The sequence below is a fragment of the Aulostomus chinensis genome, chromosome 17 (genome assembly GCF_037954235.1).
Source record: "Aulostomus chinensis isolate RoL2024-O1b breed Wild chromosome 17, RoL_Achi_v1.0, whole genome shotgun sequence".
In the NCBI taxonomy this organism is placed as follows: domain Eukaryota; kingdom Metazoa; phylum Chordata; class Actinopteri; order Syngnathiformes; family Aulostomidae; genus Aulostomus; species Aulostomus chinensis.
Window position 1 is genome coordinate 10826877 of NC_141336.1, and position 14763 is coordinate 10841639.

A 14763-nucleotide genomic window follows, 5' to 3' on the forward strand; every position below is an offset into this window, starting at 1 on the left:
CATAGCATAACATTTTGTTATTGTCGGGAAGATTATGATGGAGTTGGATAGCTCATTTGAAATAGCCTGACACAAATCCCAATAAAAACACAAACTTTTACTTTTACAAAATATACATGAGTAGGATCTCTTAAGACCAGGATACTTCCACCTCCACATACTCACTTCCCTAATTTATATGAAAATAAACATGTAAATTGTTTACATTTGGGCTGTTTCCTATCTTATGTATTGAGATTTTTCAGCGAAATCTTGGCGAGGCAGCAAACCAGCATGTTTCCCAAGATATCGAGCTATTCTTTGAAATGATAAATCCCTAGTTGTAAGTTTGAACTAAGACAAAGAAATTGGATGTTTTAGGACGATACATACGTACGATGTGCGTGCGCGCATGATTCGCCATTTAAAAAACACAGCACATGAACTGTTGAATATGGCAAAATTAAAGCAGAGCGAAAAAACAAAATGAATGTCACTGATATATTTTGAGACATTGTCAGGTTTAACAACATCTTTTTATGGCCTGGCTGCTGCTGCTGCTTCATCATCCTACCTAAATAAAAATATAAATGCTTCAGGAGCCAAATATAGCTGCTCTTCTGCCATCAAAGACTTGTGTCAGACATGACAATAGAGAAAGTCTCAGGAGTCAACAGTCACGTCCATTATCCAGTCAGTTATCATGTGCACACACACACACGCACGCACACACACGCAGACACAGACACACACACACACGCAACACACACACACACGCAACACACACACACACGCAACACAGACACAGTGCCGCAAACCTGGAATTTCTGCCCACAAAAACCTTAATTTTTACGGGTATCATTGTGGTACAGTATTCTTTACATAGATTTCCAATAATACAGCTTTAATTTGAGACTGAGTCTACTAAAATGGTTCTTTGGGCCATAGAAAAATCGTTCCGTAACAAAGAATTACAATGAGAGGCTTTTTTTTTTTTTTTACAGTAAAATCTAATATAACCAAGAGCCCCAAAAGGGTTCTCCAGGACAGGACTCAATATTCTCAGGCATTCCATCATCTAAAATAATCAACATCATAATATAAAAAAAATGGATTACTGCTTGCTGAGAGCACTGGAGACATAAAATCCAAAACACATTTAGCCACACATTTTATTTTAATCAATATTAATCTACTCATGTTATGCAATTTCATGCTACACGGCCTACGTGGCGCCGGCTAATCCAATCACATCATCTCTGAGGAGGAAAACATCCGGGTCGACAGTTGAGTTGAAAGAATTGTAAATTTATGCAAATTTCAACTTCATCTTAAATGCATGAGTTTGGGCACAATGCAGGACCCCCCTCCCCCCTCCCTCCCCCCTCCCTCCCCACCTCCACACCCCCACCACCCCACCAGTGGGCAGATGTGAGAGCTGATTCAAAGATGGCGGTATCTATCATGCACCAAATCATGTTGATGTATTTACGCTGTGTCTATTTTTCTCCCCCGTGATGTGGCTCACTATCAATTACTCACTGACACTTGCCAGCAGCCGAAGCACATACAGACAGCTTAGACTTATGGTCGTGACGGGAGTATGAAGAAGGATTTTGTTATGAAATGTGCCATGAGGAATGTTGAAAGCTCGAATGAGAAAGTGATTTCCTGTGATCCCATTAGAGGCATGAACGAGCAAAAAAAATCATAAATCACTGCTGATTGGGAACATTATTAGATTTTGTCTAGGTGGAGATCAAAATGGTAAGTTAAAGTGTAATAATGATGAGAAAAATATGAAGCAACCTAAGCAATGTGATCAACTGCCAATAGTGGGATTGATTATGGAAATCATTTGGTTTTTCAACTGAAATGTAAATTAGTGTGCCAAGTGTAGCAGGAGAATATACTGCTTTTTCTATAATGACTTCCAGGAGCCTGAAGTGTTAGATTTATACTAACGTCCCTGTTTCATTGCCAACAGACTGATGAGGATGACTGGGCAGCGGCTGAACCTGTGTAGTATATCAGCATTTCTATATTGGCGAATAATCAGCGGCTTGACATCTTAGAGAGAAGGCGCTCTATCAGTCATGTAATGATGGCAAAATGGAAAGATGGAGGCAGTTACACAAGTGGAACAGACCATTGATCATTAGCACACTGAGCTATGCTGTGCTGTTAATCAACAAAGCAGTTGGGTTTCCCTCATTTATGACACAAATGGTGGTAACAAATGCCTCGCCAAGGCTCTTACACAGTGTGGGTGAGCTCCTGAGGTCTCTCAGCCTGCTCAGGGAACACAGGATGCGGCGGTTCTCCGATGGGGACACAGCCTAGAGATTTACTGATGGCATGGCTCAGCTTTTTGGCGGGAGACTTCTGTAAAGAGGTCAAGACAAACACAGTATCTGTCACCTTGTGTGCTGTATCCGTGCTGTCATCATGTTGCAATAAGAGAGAGCGTTTTAAGCTGCTTCAGAAGTCGTCTACATAACTAGGTCAACAGTGTGTTTATTCCATCAAAAGAGTGGATCAGCAGCGTTCAGTAAAAGCTCATATCTGCTATTTCACATGCAGCTGTTATACAAACTACAGCCCCAAAACTGCTGTGTAGTTTGACCATCATTCTGCTTCCGATTCACGAGGGATGAAATGTTTCTATTTTCTATATCCTGAGAACATACACTTTTATCAAACACTTGAAAAAAAAAAACAAGATTTTGATGAAGGTAAACAGGTAAACGAAGCTGAATTCTGCTCTTCCAAAGGAAATATATTGAAGGAGACATTTTTTATTTGTCAGCATTTATTACTGAGGCAGTAGTTTCCTGCGTGAACACTGCTATAATACTATATACAAACATAAGCATCTCAAAAACACAGACAGAACTATATAGACAGATTATATAAAGTAGGTCATTCATGAGTTCTAATGAGTAGTAAAAAACAGTTTCAATTAGGATATAAAATGATAACAGTCAGGATCCAGTTTGAGTTCCAAAAAAAGATGGAATTCCAAGTGAAAATTCATGGATAAAGAAGTCTGTTTGACTGAATGAGGTTTTCTGTAAAAGCACCGAATAATTCCTGTGGGATGTTGTCCGTGTTAGCGTGCCTGAAAGTGGAACCTCAAGGTCACTGAGCACCTGAGGATTATGTAGACATTTATAAATGAATTTAAGATGAGCACATTTAACTAAATGATCTAAAGATGACATTAAATTGAATGTAAATACAGTGAATTTAACACCACACCACTAAATCTGGGTTTAAGTGCTTTGAACTGCAGATCTTGGCTGACATCCACGTGTTTGGTTTGCAGCATGGGAGTTAACACAAAATATATCTATATGTTCACAGGCGGGGGGTGGGGGGGGGGGCATGGCTCAGAGGTAGAGTGGCCGTCTAGAAACCTAAGGGTCACTGGTTTGATCCTCACGGTCCCGTGACCATGTTGAAGCATCCTTGAGCAAGATACTGAACCCCTAATTGCTCCTGATGGCCGTGCAGCAGACTGGATGAACCCTGCCTCTCGCCCAATGTCAGCTGGGATATTTACTTTTTTCAGCTGTTTAGAAAAGTGAGAACAATGTAAAACCAAAAGCGATCAGAGCCTTACCCAAGATGAATGCTCCTTCATCTGGTGCTGGTTGCTATGGGGACCATTTGCATGGCCACGCCAGAAGCAGCTCTGACAGAGCTGGTAGCCATGGCACTGTTGGCACCGATACCGGAAACCCATCATGCTCTCACTCCGGCAATATGAACATTCCACCGGATGGAAGACTGATTGGTAGGAGAGAGAGCATTAAAACCTCTACAGCACTAACATGGTTACTTGGCTGGGATTCTGACATACTCTGATCCCTATAGGGACAGTTAAGGTGCTGCTCTATTAACACCAACTGTCAATACCGCCACCAAAAATCTATATTGTCCTCAACGGCCGTCCAAAAAACAACAACAAAAAAAAACAAAAACAACAGCACAATTTTCATTCCTCTAGGTTGAGGATTGAGTCCTGGCCAAAGAAGAATCCATAAAATTTTACGGCAGACATTTTCATTACTTTCTCAGGAAATATTGCATGGACCTTGGCTGAGGTCTATGCTCTCTGCTGTTCTGAATGTGTTAATTTGAAATTATTTCAAACTGGATTTTATAGAACTCGCTATATATAAAACTGTATCAGCAACATTAACTTTTCACACTGCAATTCCCATGTAGTCTGGTCACAATTTTACCTTAGTCAGTTAGGTTAAGGACTGTCATGCGATGTGAAAAAACCAAAATGTTTCTCCTGTTCCTCCAATACTTTTCTCTATCTATACTCCAGCCCCCCCCCCCCCCCCCCCCAAAAAAAATCAAGTATGTTACAAGTGGCTATGTTCTGTGCTTCTCTCACATCTGGTTTGATATTACCAGTTTTAGAAGACTCCATTTTTTCATTTACGGTAATTTTACAGACTTTAATGACAAAATTGTGGCCCAAATAAAGCTTTGTTTTCTTATTGAGCTATTTTATCTATTAGCAACTATAGCAGTGTCCTTCATGCTGCCTTGTGACCTGTCAAACCTGTAGTTTTGATTCCTCTATTCACAGTTGATACCTTCTGACTGTCCTCTTTACTGACAAATTCGGCCCTATTGAAATGATTTATAGTCTATTGTCGAGAGCACATGGGGCATGTGTCCTTGGGACATGTCCATCACATTCAGATTAGTAATCAGTGCATAATCTGCATGCAAAGTCAGGCACATGATTTTTGATAATTGTTTATTTTTCCCCTGATACAAATATGTATAGCAAATACAGTATGTTCTATACATTAGTTGATCTATTTCTCCATCTTTTGATGTATCCTTGGCAACTGAAGACGTTCAAGGTTGCACTTTAAGGAGAGCAATATTCTTTTTCAGTTGATGTCAGCTTCAGCATGATCAAAAATAACATGAGAAACTTAATGTTCAAACTTTAAAAAATGGATATGAGTCTCAATCTTACCATTTTCAACATTAGCGAGTCGGTGCATGAGCGGGAGCCATACGAGGCATTGAGGTGGAGGATCTGCCATCAACACATCCAGAAAGGTGTTCAGCATGATCTTCTTCTGGATGCAAACACACACGTCCATGTAGTCATGGAGATATATTCATCATTAGAATTAAACTAAAAGATTCCCTGCTTGGAATAAATATCAGTTCAAATATCCTCCTCCTACCTGTTGAGGGAAACACGTCCGCACTGAATGCTCCGTGTAACCAAATGAGGGGCCCTCAAACACAGCAGTGGGAAGTTTCAACACCTCCCGAAGGAACTGGTCAAACTTAGCGAACACCATGACTCCACTTGAGTCAGAGATCTGTGAGAAAATATCTGAAACAGAAAATGAAAACTATAATTTTCAGTAGAAATACAGTACAAACAGATTTTTTCACATTGCCGTGAATGGACTGAACTACTGTTCCACAGTGTATACGGTCTGCAGAGGCTTCAGACGGTCTCAACGAGTCATTTCTGCATCTGTGCTACAACAGCGCCTCTGTGTGTCCAATGTGAGTAACTACTTGAGGACAGCAGCTATCCCAAAGAGTTTAAATCCTTCCAGCAGCAACCTGGACATTGGATAACTGAACCTGCTCCTCAGTCACAAAGAAACATAACATTTGCAAAGATGATAAATCTGTACTTACAGCGTAGTTTGTCCACTATTTTCCCTCCACACATTGTTGCTAGCATGGCTTTCATTGAAAAAACAGTCAGCTTCCCATGACTTTCACTGTAAACAGAGTGAAAGGGACATATCACTTTATAGATCAGCAAAATTTGTATGGAAAAATGTCATGTTTATGATTATCTAAAACCATGATAAGGTTGCAGAAGAAGAGAGCAATTTTTTTTTTTATCCTGCTTCATCTGAGATCACACATTTAAGAGGGGGATATCAAAATAATGTCTAGAATTCCAGAAATCAAGCCTTAAATGTCCAGTGTGCATAATTCAGATGGACATAAAAATAAGAGCAATCATGTTTTCATTCGCTTAGGATGTTCCCTTTATATCTATATGAGGCGAAGGCCCTCTTCCGTTGAACCCGCCATGTTGTATTGACTGTAAAGCAGCCCAGTTGCACGCAAAAGGATTATTTCTTGTCTTACTTGTTTACATTTTACTTGCAGTGGTTTATTTAGGCGGCACTCTATCTAAACAAGTTAGCCGAGAGTGTTCTGGTCTATTTTTTTTTTTTTTTTGTGCAACACATATTGCCTTCATACAGCAACTCTACTGTCAACTTGTTTACACCAGAGGCCAGTGTGAAACCGGCTAGTTGTCATGCCGACAACAACAATGCACATCCCTGCATAAATCTGGAGAAAACACACAGGACTTAGAGATGGAACAAAGTGACAACGGATGGGAACATAAATCTTACCTATATTCTAATATAATGGACAGTGTAGTGCTGTGTGTTGAACAGACAAAACTTCACAAGGACACCACACACCCCATTATTCCCATCCACAGCACTAAGACAATTTGGAAAGGAAAGTTGGGGCAAGCTAGCTGCTTTTATTACAAAAAAAGTAAATATGTTTGTTGCAGGCCTGCTGCTTCAACTTTTTCGGGAGATACTTGTCTTGTTGTCTACAAAAATCCACTTTCAAAATCTCTCGTCTTCAGTATGAGATCCAGAATGCACAGTAATTGTCTCCAAAATACCACAGTTTGGATTGAACAAATATTTTAAAATAATTAAAATCATTATTTCTGAAGGAAGTACATGTAAAGAAATCTATTTAAAGATAAAGGTGGATGAGGAAAGAAGATGTGCATACACAGCTTATTCATCCAGTTACATTTGTGTACATTTGTATTCTCCCGTTAATTTTCCCAAGGGCATGAGAAGGCAAGGTGTTGCAATCTCAAACTTCACCACTAGATGCCACTAAATCCCACACACCGGTCCAGAAAACCTTGCCCTAATGAGATATATGCAGGATGCTATTAAAGCTCAAGCCTCCAGATTCCTTACATTTTTCTTAATTGCAGAGAGAGAGCAGCTCTTTCATTCAGATTCATTTAGCCCTGGCTTCTAAGCAGAGATAGCGGAGTACATGAAAGCTCCTCTGTCTAATTCACTTTGGACCTCAGGGACAGATAGCAAGGCCGTTTCCTGTGATCGCAGACAGTCATTTCCACAAAGTTTTCTGTAGATACGGCAGCATGAATAATAACAAAGCAGCAAAAGAAAAGCCTTGCAGATAAAACTAAACTAATTGAATGGGTCCATGAATGGACAGGGCAAGTAGCCAATCAATTTAGCACACAAGGTACAATAATGAGAGAGCTTTACGATCAGTAATAAACCTCAGTGCTCCATGATGCACTGTGCCCGGGGCCTTGAGCACAGAACAGCATTAAGGGGAGGGATATACAGTAAAACATCAGCAGGGTTATTTCAGTTCATGAGGGTATTTATATAGGCAGCACACTGCCTCTGCATTACAGTATTGTTGGAGCTTCATAGGCCTCAAACCTCGCTAGATGGATTGTTTGTACAGTGAAATCAGACCAACAAGTACCATTAAGGACAAATCGTGACCTTTCTGGATGAAGTGTTTTTTTCCTCAAATGGAATTTATCTTTTTGTATTTTAACATTTTTCACAGACAGTTTTTATTCTCATCCCTTTATTTTTAGATGTTCGAATTTGTTCACTTCAGGCAAACAAAATAAACATGTAAAATCTATCACTATACATCTACAATTTAGGTTTATTCCCGAAGGGATTGAAGTGTTTTACGAAGCAAAAACTAAAAATCATCAAATATGTTTGTCCCAGTTATCAAATTTATTTGACACAATCAACAATTAACTGACATTTCAGAGAGCTGCAGGGACTTGGTTTTTAAAGTCTAATATTAAAAAGTAAACAAGCAAATTTTTCCTTGTTCAATTGGCAGATTTTGATTATCGTTCATAATAAAAAAGAAAAAAATATTAAAACCATATCAACATTGTGACAATGAGATACTTAATGCAGAAATTAGACAAATATATTTGGTAGGATTTTTATTTTCTATGAGTTTGCAAATAACATTTTCAAGCAATGAACTCGTGTTTAGCGTAAACAGTTCAGTGAATTTTCCTAAATTTCAATAAAAAAATGAATGAACCCTAGTCGAGTGTAATTAATTATCACTAAATAAATAATTTAAATCATTCAAAACTTTTACCATCCTGATTAAAGCGCAGAGTGCACATAAAACTGGATCCCAACTTACCTGATAATTGACCAAGAGAAAAAAATGCTAATTTGAATGTGGAGGAGGATCAACTTCTCGAATGCACGTACTGTCCTCTTTTTTCTGTAATCAAAGGTTTTCTTGATTTTCATGTTGAAAGTTTAACGGTAAAACTTGTTTTTAATTCTAATCAGTTAGTTTATTTATTCATTTTAATGACACAACAAAGTACCAGTACTCCCATGAATTTCTTCCTTTAAACTGTCCGCCGGGTATTTCTGCTTGGCTAAAAAGAAAACTTAAATTTGCCTCGATGTTGATTATCAAGTACGTGTGGTGAAATTACTTTTGCGGGTGATTTGGCTTAGTTATTAAAAAATGGGGAAAAACAACAGGTAAAAAGAAACACGCCTGCATATCCTTGTCTCACCTTAAATTGGAGGCTACGGGGCAGTTGAGGGTTTCTCCTGTCACTTAACAGCTCAATGGGCAAAATGTGTGGGTCTCTTTGCTGACACAGTCATATAGTTTGAAAGACAACTAATGTCCCCACCCAAGCCTCTATGGGAGGAAAGAAAACGGTGGCTGTGTGAATGAGTTTTTCAGAGGTTTTAAGAGCAGTTTGACACATTTGCTATTGATTAACTTATTTACCTCCACCTAGGAGGCTTGCAGGACCACGCAGCAACTACTGCATTGTTTTCAACGCAGCTCGGAGGAATAGATTATGGGTCGAAGTAAAACCCATTCAATTTGGGGGAAGGTCTGAATCAAAGGGTGGATCCAAAATTAATTTCCACTCTCATAAACCACATGAGATAGGGCATGAATTGATGGACTGTTAACAGGCAAGAGAGGGTGATATCACACACTGGGGTGAAGTGATAAAAGTTCCCAAATTTTCAGTCTTCACACGGATTTTGTTTTGCCAGAATACGGGGACATCTTTCTACTTTAACAAAATGTAAGTTTTGAGGCGAAAAGGCTCCCCGTGACCCTCAGAGTGACAGGGTAACTACAAAGGAGACTTTTTAAAATTCTCTGTTGTCGCCCGTATATTGGACACGACAATTGATTGGAATGACTGTGTTCAGAAGAGCCTCTTTTCTCACATGGTCCAAAACTGAAAGGATAGCGTTGAGGGTCTTTCAGTAAGAAGCTAGAGCAGCCGAGTCAACTGCCTCATTCAATAAAAACTAAGCAGTTATCATCACTGTGCTGCCTCTAACCGAAGGTGAACCCTAATGACTGATTAGCTGATTAGACTTCTTCTCTGATGAAGCAGTGGTGATTATCATACACTTGATTGGAATGTCTGTCAATCTAACTTCGATTTGAAATTGCGTTATTGTCAAAACACCCCTCGTGTATGACTTTGAATATGAGCTGTGATCGATAATGGGACCAGTCTAACTTGAGTAGGAGCACATTGCTGCTGCTCCCGTTTAGAATAAACTCAAATATATATATGCGTCAGTCAAACAGTGGCTCACGATATATTTTCATAAAAAATAATAAACATATCCTGAGTCTGGTCCCGATATTTTTATTAATTATTCAGGAACTCCTGATTGTTTTTTTTAAGCTTCCTTGCTGCTGCTGCTGCTGCTGCTTAAACATTTGAAATGAACTGAGAGAGAAAACGGTTGTTGATTCAAGATGCCGTGAAGATGTTTGCTGAAGAGCTTTGCTGAAAAAATCCTCAGTCTTTATCTGCCACCGCGTGTCCAGTATTATTCTTGGTTTCAGATGCCACTAAAACAATTCAAAATGTGATTTACCGCCTCCAGCGCTGCTACCGCCTCATCAATACCACCATACCTGTCATAGGTGGCCACCATGAAGTTGAGCAGCAGCCCAATGGACTGTTCCACATTGATCTGGTGGGTGGTGGGCAGCCGCTTGTTGAGCTGGTAATAGATGGAAGACAGGATAGTCTCCAGCCGCGAAACATTGATCTCAGCGTTGTGGTCCAATGTGTTGAGCCCATTGTCACGAAAGGCTTCAATCATGTTCCAGACATCCACCAGATGAACTATGTGTGGGGGGGTGGGGGGAGGGGGGGGGGCATACCATGATCAATTAAGTGTCCATTAATATTGGAACAAATGTTTCTATTTGTTACACCATCTCAAAACAGTAGAGGACAGCAGAAAATCTTTAACATGCTCTTACGGTTGCATCTCTTTTGCACAAACCGAAGTTTGCAAGCAGTCCTATAAGTTGACAGTCTGATCACATCGAAGTTTTGTGCTCCTGATAAACGAAAGAACAAAGAATCTCTCCGTGAACCAGCCAGTCAAAATTAGCATTCATAAAACCATCCCAATACACACATAATCGTGTAGATAAAATATTATCACCATCTTTGTGTGGGAGGAATTATTCTGTGTGAGGGACCATCTCCTAAGCAACTGAGACCAAGTCAAGAATTACAGGAGTTGGAGCTGACTATGAATAGTTAGCAGTCGACTCTACTCACTCATCTCCATGAAGAGCTGCCTCTTCTCCACCGTGGCCTTGCCTCGTTTACTGCCTTCCTCGATCATTCTGTGACACATCAAACAGCAGAGGATGTAACACTCACCAGTCACACAGCAGCACGTCTATCAGTGCAACGCCCCTGCTGTTGTACCAAAACATTCCCATACCATGCACATGAACAAAATTTACACACACGTCAGCATTATTAATGCAGTTGACGGAGACGGTCGTTCGATTTTATTTTTTGTGTGAATTCTATGTAGAAAAATCTCACATTCACCTAAAATATAAAGGATCTAGTTTTTGCGCGCATTCTTTTTTATTTACCCTGCATCAATGAGTCATCTCGTCAGCCAGCTATTCAGTTTTTCTTGTACACGTACACATCTATATAAAGTTCACCTTGGTAAAACACTTAAAGACAACAAGCCAGCAAAAAAAAACATCGCTTTGTGAGTATTCCAAGAATAATGTTGAATCTTTATTGAATGTGTTTGACTGTGGCATTAATTTACTTCAAATGGTCTTTTGGAGGCTATATTTTGTTAAAAAGCTAAAAGACTTGTACCATATTAGTTACGTCCAATGCACTGACAGGAGAGTGCAGATTGTGTAGCTGCGGTTGACCTTTTCTTAGACGATAAAACAAGTTAAGAGGGCAGCCGTTTTGAAACTGGTTAAAAAAACACAACTCAACTTGAAGAAGCCAACCTGAGCACTCGGTGGTCACAAGGACAACAAAAAAATATTTTTGAAAAGTTATGGACCACAGCCGGCTGGTTTACTGGAGCACACAGGCTTAAACTGAGGGAAAGGACACTTGTCTCTGTCCAACAGTAGAAAAAAAAAACACCTTCTCTCACCAGAAAAGCAAACAAAGTAACATTTCATGTGTCTCTAAACTCTTGATTGTAAAAATTAATCGTGGTTCCCAGCAGTAGCTGGCAACTTACCAGTGACAAAATGACTCATTGTTACTACATAAGCCCACTGAACAACAAGGAACCAATCATTTTTAACATTATAAATGAAATTAGGAAAATAAGTGTTCTTATCGTGTGTTGATTTTTAAATGGTAAAGGTGCTGGTAGGGGGATTTTTGCTACTTTATGAAAAATCTAGGTTCACTATTTCCAAAATTCGCAATGCTAAGCTATCAGGTCAGCGGTGGAAGCTTCCTAAAGCACAATCTCACTCACGGGTGATGTTTCCGATAATGTCAAAGTTCCGAAATTATTCTCAAAGGCAGAATAAAGGGTTAACTGTGTAAAGACATAAAGATAATCTAAATTTTGTGCAAAAAGGCTAACCAATCAACAAAATTGTGCCCTGAAAACTACAGTCAAGGCTAATGGAAAAAACCAAACATGTCTGCTTTAATCATGTTAAACCTGCAAACAGCCAGGTGCTAACAACATAGATTTCCCTAAAACACTCATGACTTCATTTTACTTTTCTTGGAAAAGGAAACTACAAATTCTTCATGAAGACAAGCTCATATCATATCCCATATCTCTGATTTTCTTCATGTTTCAGAAGTATATACCTGTCGATGGCTGAATGTCAGACAAAGTCAATCACTTCACGTCGACCCTGAAAAAGAAAAGCCATATTAAAAGAGTTAAAGAGGGTGTCTTTCGAGTTGATGCCTCCATTAATAGGAGAGATAAGCCATTCCTCTTCGACATGTATTTGACTTTTAAATAAGTAATTAAGCCCCCCCCCCCCCCCCCCCATGCTGCCTTCAAGGACTTCATTCTTTCTCAATTTGTGCTTTTGTTTCTCCTCTCTCTCTTGGTGTAGAGATTTTGGCGAGCTGGCTGGAGGAACACTCCAGTGCCCATGGTCTGTGAAAATGATAATTCTCCATGACATCCCGCTCAGCGCTGACTGCATCCTGTGGGCTAATGACACCGACTGAGCTGCAAAGGAACCACTTAATGATGACAGACATGAGGCACATTATGGGTGGCCAGTGACTGAGATGTGGTGGGTGCCCAGGATAGCTTCCAACCAAGGGCGCCGAAACATGTCTGGATCATATGCATGTTCACGGGGTGACTAGGGGCATGATCAGATGACCAGCAGAGCATGAACAAAGAAGTCAAGGTTCTGCTGCCCTCAGGAAATCTGCAGATGGAGAAGGCTTCTCTTTCTCTTTGTTTCTTTTTGGTTGCTTCTTTCACAAAGTACACAATCTTTTTATTGATTGTTGTAGCACGAGGACCATGTTATTCAATTTAGAGTCTATTATTATATTCTAGGGGTCGACACATATGATTTATGTCAGGGCCAACACCAATACTGATTACTGATATTCAAGGACACTGATATACAGTTACAGGAAAAAAAGGAAAATTTTAGGGTCTTAATTGATAACGACGCAAACCCTAACAACATACTTAGGTGAAAGGCTATTCATCGAATGTTTAATTCCAAGAGAAATTTATCCTCTAACATCTACCGCTTATATAACGTTATCTTCAAACAAAAGCAAAAGCAGCTCCCAGCAGCATTTCTTATAAAGTTAACTGAAAATTTGATTCAATAAATAAACATAAGTTGCCTTAAACTGACTCCAAATGTCCTAAATAAACGTGAGAATGCAAGTTAGACAATGAGCTGGAGTCGTTTCGCGTCTGTTGGGTCTACTCACACATTCTCAAACGTAACCTGTCTCATCCAATGTGTGTTCTTTTGTTCTCCTAAATAATCAATACATACATAAAGAAATAAAGAATATAATTCATGAAAAAGAAATGTTTAAAAATGAAAACGAATAAAAGTAGACATGGCTTGAGACCACAGCATGGTGACTAAAGGGGGAGGCCTTTGCCGCAGAGCCGTAGTGGCACCTTTTGAAATGGGTTTGTTTGATCAGCACCGTTAATTCCAAATATTAATTCAAATAATTCCAGGGTCTGAATGTTACAAGTGCCTTGGGGCTCTTGACAATATTTGTAATGCAAAGTTGGTCATCACAACACAGCTAACTTTAAGAAACACCTGTTCAAACAAAATACAATCATATTTGATCAAGCTCAGCAGCAAACCCTGGAAAATTACATGTTTGGACTTATTCTTTTAACGGCTGAAATGAGCTTTTTTTTTAAAAGAAAAAAAAAGAAGAGAAAGCAGGTACACACTCAACAGTAGGGGTACCAGTGTGCACGTTAAAGGGTGTAAGTCTCACCCCTGGGGAGTACCCTTTTCAATTGCGTACCCTTCACTTTTATACTCGTCCTGTTCGACAAAAGGTGAACTGCTGAACTCTCAAAGAACAATATCGCACTTATGACCATTCTTCAAGAGCGTGACTGTAATACAGAGCTGCTCCTGTCTCATACGGTCATTTTGAGTGTGTACCGGGTTCCAGTACCAGTATGAATACCAGTGCAAATGTAAACAGTTGCTAACCTTTGACCAACAGCCCCAAACTGAGATACTAGATTTGAAATAATATATAGTTGCACAGACAGACTTAACAATCATGACCCCGGAAAATATTTGTCTTTGCTTTGCTCGACGATCAGAGTCGGTGCTCACTTTTCCTGGAACTGCACGAGAAACCCAATCACACATTCAGTGAGTTCTACTGGTGCAAAGCAACTGCACCTGTTTGTTTTTATATATTACATGTCAGTAAAAGTAAAAAATAAAAAAAAATGCTATATTCGGTGTAAATATTTACTACACCATCAGAGAGCCTGAATGGTTGAATGTAAATACTCATTCTCCGTAGTAACTGCAGGTATTCTCTGGGGTCTTTTACTGAAGGTGATTTGCAGAAGTATTCTAAAACACATGGCAGTTCAACACCGATTGTATTCAGATAAATGGGGAAGAGGCAAGTTCTCAATAATTCATGACGAAATGAATTCAAACAGCACAGCATATTAAACTGGAGCCACTCCATGGAGCATAAATGATCATGCGCACATTACAACTCTGATGTGCAGCTTTTCTGATACAGTCCGACTGTCGATGCATCGTTCTATCCAGGCCCCTAAAGGTGCGTTCGAGTGTAACCGCACCTTCAGCTCGGAG

General features: G+C 39.6%; 1 protein-coding gene across 5 annotated transcripts in view; it reads right to left on the bottom strand.

Moving 5' to 3' along the window:
* The window catches only part of dtnbb (dystrobrevin, beta b), a 36178-nt gene that overhangs the window by 20763 nt on the left and 652 nt on the right, over positions 1-14763 (bottom strand). For 4 of the 5 annotated variants that reach the window (XM_086182516.1, XM_086182515.1, XM_086182513.1 and 1 more), the window contains exons 2-10: positions 12263-12309; positions 10715-10782; positions 10408-10488; positions 10054-10267; positions 5680-5765; positions 5208-5362; positions 4991-5096; positions 3605-3771; positions 2240-2364 (exon numbers count right to left, since the gene is read on the bottom strand). In XM_086182516.1, the coding sequence (XP_086038642.1) occupies positions 2240-2364; positions 3605-3771; positions 4991-5096; positions 5208-5362; positions 5680-5765; positions 10054-10267; positions 10408-10488; positions 10715-10781 (1001 nt within the window). In that variant the 5' untranslated portion in view covers position 10782; positions 12263-12309. The remainder of the gene's footprint in view (positions 1-2239; positions 2365-3604; positions 3772-4990; positions 5097-5207; positions 5363-5679; positions 5766-10053; positions 10268-10407; positions 10489-10714; positions 10783-12262; positions 12310-14763) is intronic. The other variant, XM_086182514.1, reaches the window with a different exon arrangement.